This window comes from Microtus oregoni, unplaced genomic scaffold, assembly GCF_018167655.1.
Source record: "Microtus oregoni isolate MIOR12 unplaced genomic scaffold, Mior012 000296F_ref0000097, whole genome shotgun sequence".
NCBI lineage: Eukaryota > Metazoa > Chordata > Mammalia > Rodentia > Cricetidae > Microtus > Microtus oregoni.
Window position 1 is genome coordinate 38,309 of NW_024544964.1, and position 15,841 is coordinate 54,149.

The window sequence follows — 15,841 nt, forward strand, 5'->3', positions numbered from 1 at the left end:
AGCCTAGATTGCAGTGCCTTCTGGGAGAGGCAAGGTATAACATCTGCCTACCCCTACAGCTTTAACATGGGAACACTGACCTAGCAGTACCCAGTTTATCATCAGACAGTCCCACAATGCCCAATGACATGCTCTTTCCTTGTGCCACATGCAACTACTGACTGTGGCAAGGGGAGCTAACAGTCCAGGGGAAAACAGGCCTGGAGAAACTACTGAGTCCGGTGGGCATACACAGATGCTACCATGAAAGCAGGAGCAGCAGCAGGGGTCTCAGGTAGAGAGTGATCAGAGACAAGCCCTTGAGGTGTCCAGGTAAATTACTGTGGTATGTCCAACACTGAGGGCAATGCACGAGGGCAGAGGACACACTCACAGGCAAGGATCCCAGAGGGTGGTCCAGAATAGCTTCAGCCAACAAAGTAAAAGAGGAGCAGCAGGTTGGGGATCAGTGCACTTTGATACACTACCCAGTCAATATGTAAAGGGTTCAGGGAATGAGAAGACAGTCATATTTCAGCGTTTAAAAGGTGCCTCTGTGGCAGAACAGTAGCTGGGCTAAAAAGGTAGAAGGTATAGAAAGAACTACTATAGGGGTTCCACGGTTCATGAAAGAAATGGCAGATGCCTGGTCTTGGCTGAACAAAGTGGAGGGGAAAAAATAAACACTAGAGTAGTAATGGGTAGCAGGACTTACTCATGGCCAGAGCATGAGTTCAGAAGACAGCAGAGGGCTCTCAAATGAAGGTTCTCTGCCTCAAAACCCACCTTGGGTGACACGAAATACTATGACCAATATATGGCTTAAAGTGCTACCCCTCAACTGGAAGTTCTAGGGTATTGTGGGGGTAGGGAACCCCAGCAGGGGGCCAGGCCTGGACTGTAGTCCTCACTCTGCCTCTTGGCACACTAAATGCAGACAGGACCTCCTTGCTAAGTCTATTTCTGCCTCTCGGGAACAGGAAGTCTGAGAACCTTTGTTATCCCAGGCGCTACATCAATGCTAGACCTTGACACAAAGCAGTCTCAGAAGGTCTGCAGCTATGGACAGCGAACTCAAACTCTGAAGTTCTAGCCAAAGAAGTCAACGTGTCCCTTTGGGGTACATAAGTCACAGTGACTAAGAGTGAACCTCAGAAGGCTGTATTGGAGAGATACACCAGCTGAAGACAGTACAGTGTGAAGAGGAGCCAGGGTTACCTGGATGAGGTTGTTGGTGAGCCGGACAAGGCCGGTGGTTGAGGAAGATTCCTTTAGGATGCTGCCACTGCTGTCTGATGACAGTGCCTGCTCGATGCCTAGCAGCAACTGGGTCACCGTGGCCACCCACTCTTCCTTGGCTGCAGATTCAGTTGAGTTCACCATCTGCTGGACAGCCTCATTCAGAGCCACGTCAGAACATTCAAAACACTGTTTGTGGTCCTTCAACCGGAGCAATGAGTCCTGAACACAAGAAGAAGCAAAACGAAAAGTATGTGTCAGTTCTACACACAGGGACCACAGGCCTAAGGCTGGGAGAAAACACAGGACCAAGAGCAGGTGTCCTTCAGCGGTTTTCATTTGGCCTTGAGGCATCTGCACTGACCTGGGTGCAATGGCAATATGGCCTGGGAGCTTTTAGAAAAATGCTTTACTTTTGTGCCTAATCTTCCCATTTCTAAAGCTGGGCCTCAGTGAACAGAACCAGAGTTGGCAAGCAGCAAAACTGAAGCTAAGTGACTAATTCCTTTGTTACCTCTTGTGTTGACCTGAATGAGAATGGCCCCCATGAGCTCATATTTGAATGCTTGGTCTCTAGTTGGTAGAACTGTTTCGGAAGGATTAGGAGGTGTGGCCTTGTTGGAGGAGGTGTGTCACTGGGGTGGGATTTGGGGCTTTAATAGCCCATACCAGGCCCAGTCTCACTCTCTCTGCACCCAACCTGCAGATCAAAATACATGCTCTTTATCTACTGCTCCAGGGCTGCCTGCTGCCACACTTTCTGCCATGGTAGTCACGGACTCGCCCTCTGAAAATGTAAGCAAGTACCCAATTAAATATTCTTTTATAAGTGGCCTTGGTCATGGTGTCCCTTCATAACAACAGAAAAGTAACTAAGATACTTCTCCTCCAAAGTATTATGTCCCTCTACCGCCAGGTCTCAAGGAATGAGGGGGCCGTCTCAGCAGGGTAAGGCAACATACTAGGGAGGAACATGAACTGATGCCTCAGAAGGGACAAATGGCCAGTAACTGATGAAGTCATCATTCTGTAAGCTCCCTCTTCCCCAATGCACATGTGAGCCTCAGCCATGGCATCACCCCTTGAAGGTACATTTCCATGAACTGAAATGCAGGCCACACTGAGCACAATGTGAAGGACACACGGCTCTTACAACACCACACAGAGTCATGACTTCTATTTTAAAACCTCCGTGGAAGCCATCGACTTTCTATAAAGCTCCTCTGAGGAAGGAGAGGAGGCCTAGAATATAACCCATTTAAACCCCAGGGAAATGGGCTTCATCAATGGCTTGTGCTTCAGCAAACAGTGTGTGAAGTCACACATCTGACAGGCAGCTTGCTGGACCAGCAGGAAGCACCTACTGCCTGCGTGTGTCATCTGGCTCTGGCCCACCCCTTGCCCCTGCAACCCCAAGCCTAGGTCTGGAGGCAGCTCCTATCCACCTTTCTCTGGGGTGGCACAGGTATGGGAGCAGAAAGGTCCCAAATGCCTTCAAAATATATTGCAAAATTTGAACACAAAACTTTCTCCTAACTCACCAAGTCAGGAAAAGGGAGCCTCTGCTTCTTTGAGAAAGCAGCCTCCTTGAAGAGGAAGTCACTGGGGAAGGGGCTATGGAGTATACCTATGGGGTCCCAAACCCAAGCTGATTCCTTCTGATCAAAACTGAACATGCAAGAGGCAGATATAAGACAGCGTGCACACCGATTTCCAAAGTTGGCAAAGATGAGGGGTCGCCAATAGTGCTCTAACAGAACATACGGCTCAGGACCAGAACTAGAAAAAAGCAGAAGACCAGCTTCCAACTAGTGTAGAAACCAAATTACCACTCTCTGTGGGCAACACTACCATATAGTCAAACAAACAGTAAACAACAAAAAAAAAAACAGGAATCTCATTAAAAGACCAGGTTTAAATAAACAGGCAATGATCAGTAGAGTTCTTAGAAACCAACAATGTACTATTAAAAAGTACATTAATAATCCAAAATAGTAATATCCAAAGATTAACTCCACAAGAAGGAACCACTGCTATACTAAGGAACATAAAAAGAAGCTTGCTAAATTGGGAATTCTTTCTTGTATCCCCCTTACCATGAGAAAGATTCTGAATTTGATCCCCACTCCAGAAACACAAAAGCAGGCAAGTTAAAACATGCAAAACATAAAACATACACTGCTGTAGGCCAGTAAGAGCAAAAATACTTTCAACCCTATTGGTGTGTGTCCAGCCTCCTTCCCTCCTCCCTCTAGAACACTGCAGCCTTCTTGACTATTGCCAGGTACTCGGAGGAGGCTCCAGTCCTCTTTGTGGAGTAACTTGAGTAGATGAGCATTGGTCCAGTATAAAAAATGTTATCTAAGCATATGAAACAACTTACAATGAACAAAATCACAACCATTTGCAAATATGAAAAGATTCTGACAACATAAAAGCTGAGAATTTTGCATATAAAAACAAACAAAACAACAATAAAAGTCATGATTTAAAACTAAACAAGCCTGGCAGTGTTAGCTCATGGGCGATAGTGGCACACACCATTAATCACAGCACTTGGGAGGCAGACACAGGCAGATCTCTATGAGTTCTAGGTCAGAACTTCCAGAGGTAGACAAACACACACACACAAAGTAAAGGCAATATAAACATGGACGGTGGGCACATACCTGCAGTAGAAGCAGTTGGGCTGGCCTCTCAGGAATGGAAGTCATAAACTCCAGGTGTTTGGCTCGGTCAAACCCACTGGTACACAAGGTGGGCCGGAGCAGCTGCACCACTGCCTTGTAGTCACCTGCCTCAAACAGCCGCTGGATCTCCTCCAGCGACTGGCACCTTTCCAGAGACTTCAGGTTCTTATCAATCTGAAAAAGGTCCAATAATGTTGCCTAATAGCAATCCCTCATCCCCTCCCTGAATTTAGTCAATGTTTGAGTCTTCCCATCTAAATGAGAAAGATAAGCTTATACTCTAGTACTGTTTCAGCCAAAATACACTAGGTTCTGCACTTAATATCAGTGTTCATACAATGTGCATACTCCTTCAAAATTAGTTATGTTAATATCCAGATATATTCAAGTCTTTAAAAGCAAAAACACACAGCCACTGCAAAAGCAGAAGGGTTCTTGAATAGTATCTGCCAAAACAGTGTGAAAGTTCATGGTCACAGTTCAGAAGCCAGACTTCACAACCACGGACTGCCTGGCTGCCAAAGACCCAGAGAAAGAGTCAGGGGATTGACATGCATTGACCCACAGGGCCCTTTCCTCACAGAGGGCCCAATGTAGCCCTGGCACATAGACAGCAGAGTGCCTGGCCTTGTCCTGAAACAAAGGTAGAGGAATGTAGACGCTTTCAGCCATGTGAACACATCACAGATATAGACTGCAGCAGGGCAGAAGGCGCACGTGAGGAGAGTGCCATCCAGCAAAGGCCTGGCACACACAACATTTATTCCACTCCTGTGTGCAGCCAGATTAGCACTGGTCCAGTGCTTCCCTCCAGTCCTGCTGGGGCTGAGCAACTACTCCTTCTGAATCACGCTTGGTCACAGCTTCCACACTTGCCAGCTGGACAAGCTTTCTGCCAGTGGAGTCTGTCCTACACCTGCGCTGCCCCCTACCCTCACCCCAGGACCTTCTGCTCGGTATGTGGGCATCGCTTATTTCACAGGAGCAGATCAGGTCTGGTCTGACTAGATCAACCAGAGTACATCTTCCACCAAGAAAATACTATTAAAGACATCTACTCACTTCCTCCAGAGAAACAACAGAGTCATTGTGAAGGTTGGGCAGCCGGATGACAATGTCCCCTTGCTCAGCTCCTGCCTCTGCCTGGATGGCACTGGAACTCTGGAGCATTTCTGTGCAGATGTCATAATTCTCCAGGGCTTGTTCCATGTCTCCCTGGTCAGAAGAAAAACCAAGAAAAGGTGGCAAAAAGTAGAGAGTTAATTGTGCTGTCTGGTCCCATACACTCCTGATCTCACTAGACATAGACACCCTTAAGCTGGTTTGTTTATTTGCTGAGAGACAGGGTCTCATAGTCCATGCTGATCTTATACTATGTAGCACAAGGCTGGCCTTAAACTCTCCCCTCTAGGTGCTGGAATTACAAGCATGTGCCAATAAGCTAAGGTCTTCAATTATTGTTATGCCTCTTTCCCCACCACCGAAAAGGGCTTTCCAGAAAAGTGCAGCTAAACAAATCCCTTCCCGTGACTAAGTACATGAATAATGAGTGATCCATTCCACAGCTCTGAGAGACAAAGTTTCATTAACAATGTCACAGGTGAAGACACCAATGTCACCTCAGCACAGCCAGGTGTCTGGCCAATCCAGAGTTAAACCAAGGCCTGTCCTAACTCTAGAACTGACATTCTTCACATTAACCGTGCTGCTTCCCCCAGACTGAGCTACTATGATCCAGGCTATCTCTGACACACTCTCCCAGTGCCCCAAGTACCAGCAGAGAAGGGTACTGGAGAACAGTAGAGTCACTATGGCCTTCCCACCTAGGCTCTAAGAAGAAGCCAGGTGAGTAATTCCTTTTGGAGCACCCTGTTCCTATTCCTGTTACTTGCTGAGCCTTCACGGGAAAATAAAAGGATCAATCAAGGCAGTTTTGAGCAGAGATCGCTGGAGAACATAGGATCCCTTCAAAGCCCTGTGGTGGGCACTGAGGTGCTCCCAGAATGGCAGCCATGCTTTGACTACTGACATGCTGGCAATTTCCAAAATGCCTCACTTCCTCACACAAGTCCAGCAGAGTTACAAATGCTTATTTCCTCAATATAGCCAGTTCTCTGCCCTCCCTGTCAGGTGTGGGGGCACGTTCTGACCACGGAACCAACCTGCAACGCCAAGAAACGCGCTTTCAGCCAGTACACGCGGACAACAAACTCCAGCCAGCCATCCTCAAAGAGGTCCCGCTGAGACGAGGCGAATGACAGCTGCAGGAGATCACCCAGGCAGTGGGTTCCTGGGAAGTCAGGCCCAAACCTACCTGTCACCACACCAGCAGGGCAGTTCCGGGGGGACACTAGAAAACATCCGGGCAATGTGACGCCTTCATGTACATCATCCAAACACCTTTCCACTCCCAGAGGCCTCCTTCAGCCCTCCCGGTAGTAGCCCCCAAGTGTCCATGATTAGGTTCCCTGATTCCTCAGAGTCCCACAGCCCCTGAGCAGCAGGATACAGAGTAGCTCAGTCAGACAGTCACAGAGAGATAAGAAAGGGGGCTGCTAACTTCACTGAACACTAAACTTAACTATATTCTACCAGGTGGAATTTTAAAAGAATAATCTGAGAAAATTACTGGAGACACATACAGCACTGAGCAGTCACTCCAAGGCTGGGAGTCTACTTCCTTAAGTCCCAAGTAACGGTAACGGCAGCTAAGTGATACCTACAGCTGCCTCTGCTGCCACCTCCTCAGTGTCAGGGGATTTAGCAGAAATACTGAAAAGCCATCTCAGAGAAGGTGCCCAGGGACTGCATGGCCCAGTCTCACCACTCGGGCTTCCTCCAGCCTAGTGATGTTCAGAAAATCACCATGCTAAGAATACAAATGCCCCCTACCTGTCGAGCTTCGGCCTTTGGTCAGCAGCCACTGGTCCAGCTGGAGCTCCATGCAGGAGAGAGACATTAGCATCATGTCCTATAGGACAAGCACAGGGAGGATGGGGCAAAGACTCACCACATCAGGAGATGACCAAACTAAAACCAACTTTTCTCATGTATCCCAAGTTTGGCTCAAATGACTACGAAGCCAATGGCCAACCTCGAACTTCTGCACCTCATCTTCGCACCTTCCAAGTACTGGGATTACACACTGGGCCACCATATCCACCTGTTTGTTCCAGGGCTGGGGAATCAACCCAGAGCTTTGTGCATGCCGGGCAAACTTTCTACTGAGCTGTATTCTCAGCACTAAAGGTGCTTTTTACAAAACTGATTAAAATTTATTTATACATTTTTTAATGTTGTGCTAGAGTTATATGTATGTGCATATGTATGTGATGTGTGTATGTGTGTTATAGCACGTTTGTGGAGGGTCAGAGGACTTTGCAGAGTTGGTTCTCTCTTTCCATCTACACATGGGTTTCAGGGATCATCTAGGTTACCAGGGCCTATTCAGCAAGCTCTTTTACCCACTAAGGCATAGATGAAAATTTAATTCTCTTTACTAAACAATAATCACGGCTACTGCCAGAATGTTTAGAAAAAACAAGAGATGGCTCTACTTAGGGAAGAAGCAACCTGTCTGTTACCTGACTCCTCTGCCAGGCCAGACACAGACTAGCCACCACTCAACATTTAAAAGTGCCAGCAACATGGTGTGTAATCATCAGGGTACTAAAGAGGCTAAGACTCAGAGATGGGGCACTGCCAGCAGGTACAGCTGGAAAAGGGGCAGTCCCATTTCTGGATTTCAAACACTGGCTCCTGCTGACTCACATTATTCCTGGAGAAAATAAAGCCTAGTGGGAAAAAGCTACTTGGGGGTATCGCAGTGAGATCGGCTTGGTGACGAAGCAATGGCTCTGCAGACATGTCAACTCCAGCCTGACTCTCAACCAGAAAGATTACCTGGATTGGGTCCTGTGGCATGGCTGCCACAGGCTCACAAGTTTGAGTACTGGTCTTAGTGGAACTATTTGGGAAGGATTAAAAAGCATGGCCTTGTTTGGAAAGTGTGTCACTGGAGAGAGGCTTGAGGTTTCTGGCTTACGGTTTGTGGATGGAGACGTGAGCTCTCAGCGGCTACTCCAGCACCATGCCTGCTTGCCTGCCGCATGTTCTGCACCAAGATGGTGATAGACTCCTATCCCTCTGGAGCTCTAAGCCCCAAATAAACCCTTCCTTCTCTAACTTGCCTTGATCATGATGTTTTATCAGCAATAAAAAAAGTCACCAAAATAGATGTCTTTCCACGTTCCTACCTCAGTGCCTGGCATTCTACCTTCAACAAGAGAGGTGGGCCTGATAACCTGCGTCCTTGAGCTCTAGAAAACACTACAACAGGAATCTGTGATAGGGAATGCAGTAGATGGAGCTGAGCAAGGCTTAACTCCCAACTGCTGGAGGACCACTCCCCTAAGCACCCTACCTAGCTGTTTCCTCTATTCTGTTTTCTCACCTGATAAACAGGGCTATGGATAAAGCTCAGTGATAGAGTTCTTACCTAGCATGGACAAGGCCCCTAATACCATGTATGCACACAAAAACATTTTTACAAATTAGTAATAGTTCCTAGCCTGTCAAATACAGCCAGAGCTTCCTTTTCCTATGACCACTCTCATCGCAGTAAACAACATTAGACACCGTCCCCATGGCTTACTTCTTCTTACTCAAGTCCAGATATCTTGCCAGTTGTGTTCCAGAACCTCAACTCCACTGCATTGCCATTAATGGAATCTGTCACCACCATGGCTCAACCGGCAGCAGCCTTCAGTCTGCTATACTCATTCTCACCCCCAGAGTATCCCATTCAGTCACTAGGAGTTTTCTGGACACAAGGCAGGTCATGTGGCTCCCTGCTTCAAACTGCACAATGGTCCAGGTTCCAGACTGAGAACTAAATAGAGCAAGCGGGCTGGACACAGCAGTCCTGCACCCGAGGAAGATCCCTGTCACTGTCTCCTGGTACCAGTGACACTATAGCCCTTAAGAGGCCCAACCTTGATGTGCTTGTTGCTGCAGTCCCTCAGCAATGGGTTGGGCAGGCTGGTGCTATGCCTCCTCCAGCTGTGGTAGACGCTAAGAACGACATCTGCCAGGCCCGGGGGCCACCGCAGCAAGAACTTGTGGCCCATGCTCTTCAGATAGCGCATCATCAGCTCCAGGATGCCCCCATTGGTCAAGTTCTCCATCAGGAACTCATGCACATCCTGCTTCTCTGTCCAGAGAAGGAAAATAACCTCACCAAGATGAATAGGCCCCCTGCACCCAGTTTCTCTTCTCTTCAGAAGAGGACAGCTTGGCTCCTCTCTTCCCCAACTCAATCTAGGTAAGCATAAAGCCATGCTGCAGTGCTAAGACCAGGCTTATCAGCATTCAGTGCTGACTCTAGCACTTGCCAATGGTGAACAAGCCTCCCAAAGTTCCCATGTCTAAGATGAATATCAAAAGGGCTAACCTCCAAGTGCTCCCATGTGCAGTGATTGAGATCATACACACAAAACAGTGTCTGGGACCCAGCACACACAGAATAGATGTGATAACACACACTAAGCTTGCAAAGGCAAGCCTCTGAGGCCAGTGTTAAGTACACAGCCTTAGGAGCACAGCAAGCATGCACCTGGAGCCCTCAGCTGACCACAGCAGCTCTTTCACCAACGCTCACGAAACACCCTGAACCATCATGCAGAACAAAACCCAGGCAGGTTACAGGTTGGTGGAAGGAAGAACCCCAGCAGTGACTGATGGCACCGCTGATTCCTACCAGATTCCATGAATGTGGCCGAATCAAAGGATAGTCGGTGAGGCCCCACATTTGAGAAGCTCTCCAGCTTGGCTTCTGACTGAACTTCATAGTTATTAAATGGGTCATCTTCCTCCTCAGGGTCCAGTTTTCTTAACCTACATGGAACATGCTCACATCACAAAGCCATACCACTCACTGTGACAAAGCATCCCAACTCCTAGTAGAGCAACTGGATTGAGCAGAGATGAAGGACACTGAAACAGACAGATGAGAGCACCCACCCAGGCCTCCAAAAGGCGCCGCCTCTCTCCAGACTTCCTAAGTCTGTGGGGTCGGTACCCATACTTACTCTATACCACCAACAGACAGCTGGTGAGCAGCAGCCATGTGCCATGCACAAAGCTAGGTACCAGAATACAACTACAAATACCGGCAGTGGCCGGCAGCAAGCTCATCTCTCAATGTGAGAGGCAGACCATAAGCAGGAACTCACCCACAAACAACCCAAATAAAGACCAACCACTACAGGGCCCTGCCTTGGGGAGCAGAACCAGAGCGCACACTCTCGGACTGACAACAGAGGAGCTAAGCACAAGCAGAGTCTCCAGCCAGAAGAACACAGGTGTGCTGTGGGGCCGCATCAAGCCCATCCGAGCTCTATCCGTGCATGGCTCCTCACACTGCAGACACCACCTCCAGACACTTCCCTAGGACCATGTTTAGCCATCCTATAGCTTCCTCAACCAGCACCAGCACAACACTTAGGGAACCTTTAAATGTCTCTCTCAGGACACTCACAGGAACAAATATTCAAACTTCATGGAGACCAACTTGAAGCAGAGGTAGCCCCACATAAAGAAGGCAGGGAACAAGACCACAGGGTAGGCCAAGCAGGGTTAAGGGGAAGACAACTACAACACAATCAATCCTTCACTCTCCCAAAGAGACACTTTTCCCTGTAGCACGTTTCAGGAGAAACCCAGCAGAAGGCATCACATCTCCACCTTGGTCCTCCTTAGCTGTGTACTAAAAACAACCTTCATCTAAGAAGTTTACCCTCATGGGAGAGATGGATGGAGGGGAAAAAGAGAGGCTAAGTATCCTGACACAAAATGATGTACAGTCTGTTAAAGTTTCTGAGTTCCCCTTGAATTCTAACGGAATAACCACTGAAATAAACCGTCACTGTCAAAATGACCGCTGAAGACTGAGATCTCTTGATGGTGTACTGATCAAATGCTGCTCAGATAACGGTAAAGAGAGAAAAGCCCTAGACTTACAAAGACACAGGAGTTGAGAGAGGAAGTCCTGGAAGATCAAAAATATGCCCCCCTCCAGAGTGCTATAAAGGAGAAATATGATGGAGCAGAGCAGATTACTTGCTCTCTTCACTTTGCTGGGAGGACAGAAACAGGATACCATGAAGCAGGCCCACTGGCACGATAAACCCTAAGAAGGCTCAGGAGAGAGAGTCTAGGGTAAGACCAAAGGAGGAGGACCAGTAAGAACTTAGAGGCCTAGGTGCCTCCTGTTTCTGAGACAGCACCTTCTGCCCTAGGATTCTTTGAGGGTCATGAAGAATCAATAAAGGAGCCAGGTCTTCCTCCTTCTTCCCAGAAAGCAATGGAATCATGGAAACAAAGAAAGGCAGAAACACTGTAGTGATCTTAAAAAAGCGGCACGCTGGAGAAAGACGCCACACAATGAGTTCATGTGGAGGGAAAGGGAAGGAGGGACACTGGCTTCTGGGACAGGAGCAGCAGAAGAGAAGTGAAAGGCAGAGATACAGAGAGGGAGGGAGAGAGAATGAGAAAGAGGGAGGGAGGGAGGGAGGGAGGGAAGAGGTGCGCAGGGCCCTTTAAAAGGGAATGTAGACAATGTGCACAGGAGGTGCTCTTAGTGGCCACAGCTGAGGACACAGCCTGCCAGAATCCCAAGGGCAGGCCAGTACAAATGCCTGAATACTAACAAACACACACCTTTAGGAGAGGCTAAAAAAAAACCAAGAAGCCAATCTAGTGCAATCTACACTCTGTATCCAAGCAAAGGTCAAGGGAAACAAGAAGGGTACCCAAAGGGAGGGGAACTAATAGGATGAAAATGCTGCTGGAAGAAAAAGACAGCAATCTGCAGGTTACTTCAGAAAAAAACACAAGAGTACAGTACCTGGACGGCAGGAACTTTACCAGAAGCCCCTGGAAATCCACTTTCTCTTCCTTTTTGCACTTGGTGTTTCGGACACGGGCAGACCTCCGCTTTGCTGTCTCTCCACTCTCTTCTAAAGTCTTCTTACGCTTTACACCTTTCTTAGATTTATCTCCCCCAGAAACATCACCTTCACCAAGAGTGAAAATTAAAATCTTACACAATGGCAGGCAAGGAAAACAGCAACACATGTACCCATTGCTTACAAGCCTCCAGCACTGAACTCTTCTGTAACAGCCATGAGATCTCTTTTTAATAACAAACATATCCTTCTTGCACTGAAGAGACCCTAGTCAGGGCTCAGAACATGTCTACCTTCAGCACTAACCAGCGGCATGAGCCTCTGTGGCCTCAATCCTAGGGCAGGCAGGGTAAGTGGCTCTGACCTTAGCCAAGACCCACCAAATACAGAATGACAGGAATAGAAAAAGAAAACCATGAATTATGTAGAGAACAGGGAAGTGTCACGTGTGACTGAGAAAACAACCATGCCTACAGTCATTCTGAAACTTCTCTACGTGCCAGGTATTCTTGAGTGTAGTGACAGAAAAATCAAGAAACTGCACGGGAGCTTTTGGTAAAAACTTCTTACAAGTTCAATGGTAATAAAAAAAATGTACTATTACACATGGTAACAACTTCTAAAGTCAACAAACTTAGAATGCATGCATATAGCAAGAAAGCAGGACCAGCAACAAGGAGACGCCAGATCACATCACAAGAGAGAAGAGGACTTGCATGCAAAGACTTAGCAGTTGGAAAAGGAATGGGAATCTGCCAAGGAGCTGCATCTGTAGCCCCAGCCCCTGAGCGTGAAAGCTTCTGTGCTGTCCCTGGGACCAGGCTGATTAGTTTTCTACAAGGTTGGAGCTCTCATTTTCACTCTGTCTACAAGGACCAGCATGATGCTTTTCCCTGGAGATGCCGTGTGATATATTTCCCTGGAGATGCCAAAGTCCCCTGTTCTTATTCCTGCTGGGCTCAACATACATACATAGGCTCTTCAGAATGTGACTTTACAAGGTCTACTCACCCATGGGAGCATTTGTGTCCAGCAGACCAGGACTGTGCAGTGGGAAGCTGGCTGTGGTCACAGAGGTATAGGACAGCACAGGCTCAGCCACAGTGACAGTTGGGTTGGTGCTAACAGGATTTGGCTGGACCACACTGATAGGTGTAACCACTACAGAGGATGCTAGTAGCTGGCTGGGGTCCTGGTAGTCAGACAGGTCAATCCTCTTGCCAAGGCTGGGCCTTGGGGGTTCACAAGTGGTGAGGTGATTGTACATGGCCAGCAAGCTCTCTCCAAGGCACTTCCACCTACAAAGAAAGGGGTGCCACACCTGGTCAGCACCTCTTAGAGGCCAACTGGCCTGTATAAATAAATTCAGCAGAACTAACTATTCCCAGAGCTGTGACCTCAACAGAGCAGGGAGAAAGTAGTCAGCATGTTGGTCACTATTATAACCAACAAAGTGTTGACTCCAACATGTGCACAGTGGAGGAGCCCATACCAGAGCAGGTGAAGTGACTGCTATCTTCCTGGTCCTCACCCCAGCAGAGACCCCCAGTGTTCTATTCCATTATGTCATCCTCTACAAAAGAGAGATGCTATTCCCATATTTTTTTTTATTTTTTATTTTTATTTTTTGGTTTTTTTATTTATTATGTATACAATATTCTGTCTATATGCCTGAAGGCCAGAAGAGGGTGCCAGACCTCTTTTACAGATGGTTGTGAGCCACCATGTGGTTGCTGGGAATTGAACTCAGGACCTTTGGAAGAGCAGGCAATGCTCTTAACCACAGAGCCATCTCTCCAGCCCCGGGTATTTTTTGGTTTTTTGAAACAGGGTTTCTCTGTAGCTTTGGAGTCCATCCTAGCTAGAACTAGCTCTTGTAGACCAGGCTGGCTTCAAACTCAGAGATCTGCCTGCCTCTGCCTCCCAAGTGCTGGGATTAAAGGGGTGCACCACCACCACAGTCCCTAAGGTCACACCAGGACTGCTGTGAAGGCACACAGAAGAGGCGCTCTACACCACAGCAGCAATGACTGAGTAAGGTCACCTAGGGGCAAGAGGTTAGGATTATACTGGTGCCAGGACATGCTAAATTTTAAAGACTCAAGATTCAATGGCAGAATATGTGTGTGTATATGTATGTTTGAGACAGTCGTATTGTATAGTCCCAGCTGGCCTTAAACTCATGCAATCTGGTCTGAAAATCAGAGACCCACCTGCTTCAGCCTCCTGAGTTCTGGGATTTCAGGCATGAGCCTGTCTATAACGCCAAAAATTTTAAAGCAAAAATTAAATGCCAAAGCTTACTGCAGTACTAAATTACCCTAACTCCAGTGAGCCACCAATATCAGCTCCCCCTTCCATCAAGGAAAGGGCCTCTTATACATGTCAGGGCTCACAAGGGCTACGCTGAGGCCTATCTTACACATCTTGCATGTCATCTGGCCCTCATATGAATACAGACTCAACAGCCAGGAAAGTCCACACCTGTGACAAACTCCACGGTGCCAGGTTCTCTCCTAGTTAATGGTGCCAAATGTTAGTGTTCTTTCCTCTGCTTAGCAGAGAAGACTGAAAAAGATAAGAACATTCCTAGTGGTTGGGAGAGCAACCTACACCGGGCATACTAAAGAGAGTGAACCTGTTTCTTAGTAGCCTGCAAGGAGGCCCATGACTCCAGCTCTCTAGCCATTGCACACCAGCCTTCCCACACCTCCAGACATGGATGGGCCTGGGGTTCCTCCCTCCTGCACAGGGAGTATCTTGACAGACCACCCGATGTTCCTAGAGAAACCAGATGACCTACGTGAAGAAAGGAATGGGTTGCACTAGTTTCAGGTCCGGTTCCTTCTCCCGCACGATCAACGCTTGCCTCTTCTTCCTCAGCCCCAGAGCCTCATCTACAATGGCCTGTGTCTCCGCTGCACTCACAGTCACATCGTGAATTGACATGTCACTAAAAGCATAGAAGACAGGAGGAAATTAGTTAATACTAGAACCAAAGACAAAATTCTACAAAGAGAAATACATTTAATACCCTGTGATCAATATTTGATAGCTGCTGAACATAAATTACAATGTGGCTCTGACCTCAAATGAGTAGTTATCAGCATGCATATGCCCACATACACTGGGAATCACAAAAGCCCTCTGCTCCTTCCACAGTCCACAACAGGGCACAGGTTTCTGTATGTATTAATAGTATCACCTTCGTGTCTAAAAAGCCATAGGAAAGAAAAGCCTTGCCTGTCTATTCCAACAAAGTCATTAGACAAATTATGTTCACCAAAATCAACAGCATATCCAAACTACAGAAAGGTCTCAGGTGAGCACTCACAGCCTGAGATGACGTACTACCTGCCCTCCCAGTGTGCCCCGGTGCCTCCAGCAGTCTACTGCACTACAGTCACTCTAGAGACTTAACAGTCTCCTCAGAAACACTACTTCACTCAAGACATTCATGAGCACAGGGGTAGGCTTATAGAGAACAGAGCCTGAGACAAGCAGCCACCAATCCCCTCTACAGGGTTGTCTGAGTGGAGAAACTGGGGAGGAGGGGCACCACAGCTCAGAGGCTGCAGAGGCACCATTAGAGAATTGCAACGTAAGTGAAACAATGCAAAACAAGTGGGAACAACATGACAGGTGAGGGCTTAGCCAGAGTTCCTATACTGCGATAAAAGACCATGACCAAGAATCAACTTGGGGAGGAAAGGGTTTATTTGGCTTACACTTCCACAGCACTGTTCAATACTGGAGGAAGTCAGGCCAGGAACTCAAACAGGGCACAAACCTCGAGGCAGAAGCTGATGCAGAGGCCACAGAGGAGTGCTGCTTACTGACTTCCTTCCCAGGGTTTTCTCAGTCTTTCTTATAGAACCCAGGACCACCAGCCCAGGAATGGCCCCACCTACAGTGAGCTGGGCCGTATCTCATCAATCACTAATAAAGAAAATGCCCTACAGGCTC

The 15,841-nt window shown here is 47.7% G+C and overlaps 1 protein-coding gene across 1 annotated transcript in view; it reads right to left on the reverse strand.

Annotated features, from left to right (window-relative positions):
- LOC121445694 (calcineurin-binding protein cabin-1) overlaps positions 1 to 15,841 on the reverse strand; it is a gene marked incomplete at its 3' end in the record, with an annotated part of 67,984 nt that overhangs the window by 37,324 nt on the left and 14,819 nt on the right. The window contains exons 8-17 of the mRNA XM_041647842.1: positions 14,679 to 14,828; positions 12,887 to 13,173; positions 11,815 to 11,983; positions 9,667 to 9,803; positions 8,903 to 9,120; positions 6,801 to 6,879; positions 6,071 to 6,258; positions 4,971 to 5,123; positions 3,888 to 4,082; positions 1,198 to 1,440 (exon numbers count right to left, since the gene is read on the reverse strand). Coding sequence (XP_041503776.1) covers positions 1,198 to 1,440; positions 3,888 to 4,082; positions 4,971 to 5,123; positions 6,071 to 6,258; positions 6,801 to 6,879; positions 8,903 to 9,120; positions 9,667 to 9,803; positions 11,815 to 11,983; positions 12,887 to 13,173; positions 14,679 to 14,828 — 1,819 coding nt within the window. The remainder of the gene's footprint in view (positions 1 to 1,197; positions 1,441 to 3,887; positions 4,083 to 4,970; positions 5,124 to 6,070; positions 6,259 to 6,800; positions 6,880 to 8,902; positions 9,121 to 9,666; positions 9,804 to 11,814; positions 11,984 to 12,886; positions 13,174 to 14,678; positions 14,829 to 15,841) is intronic.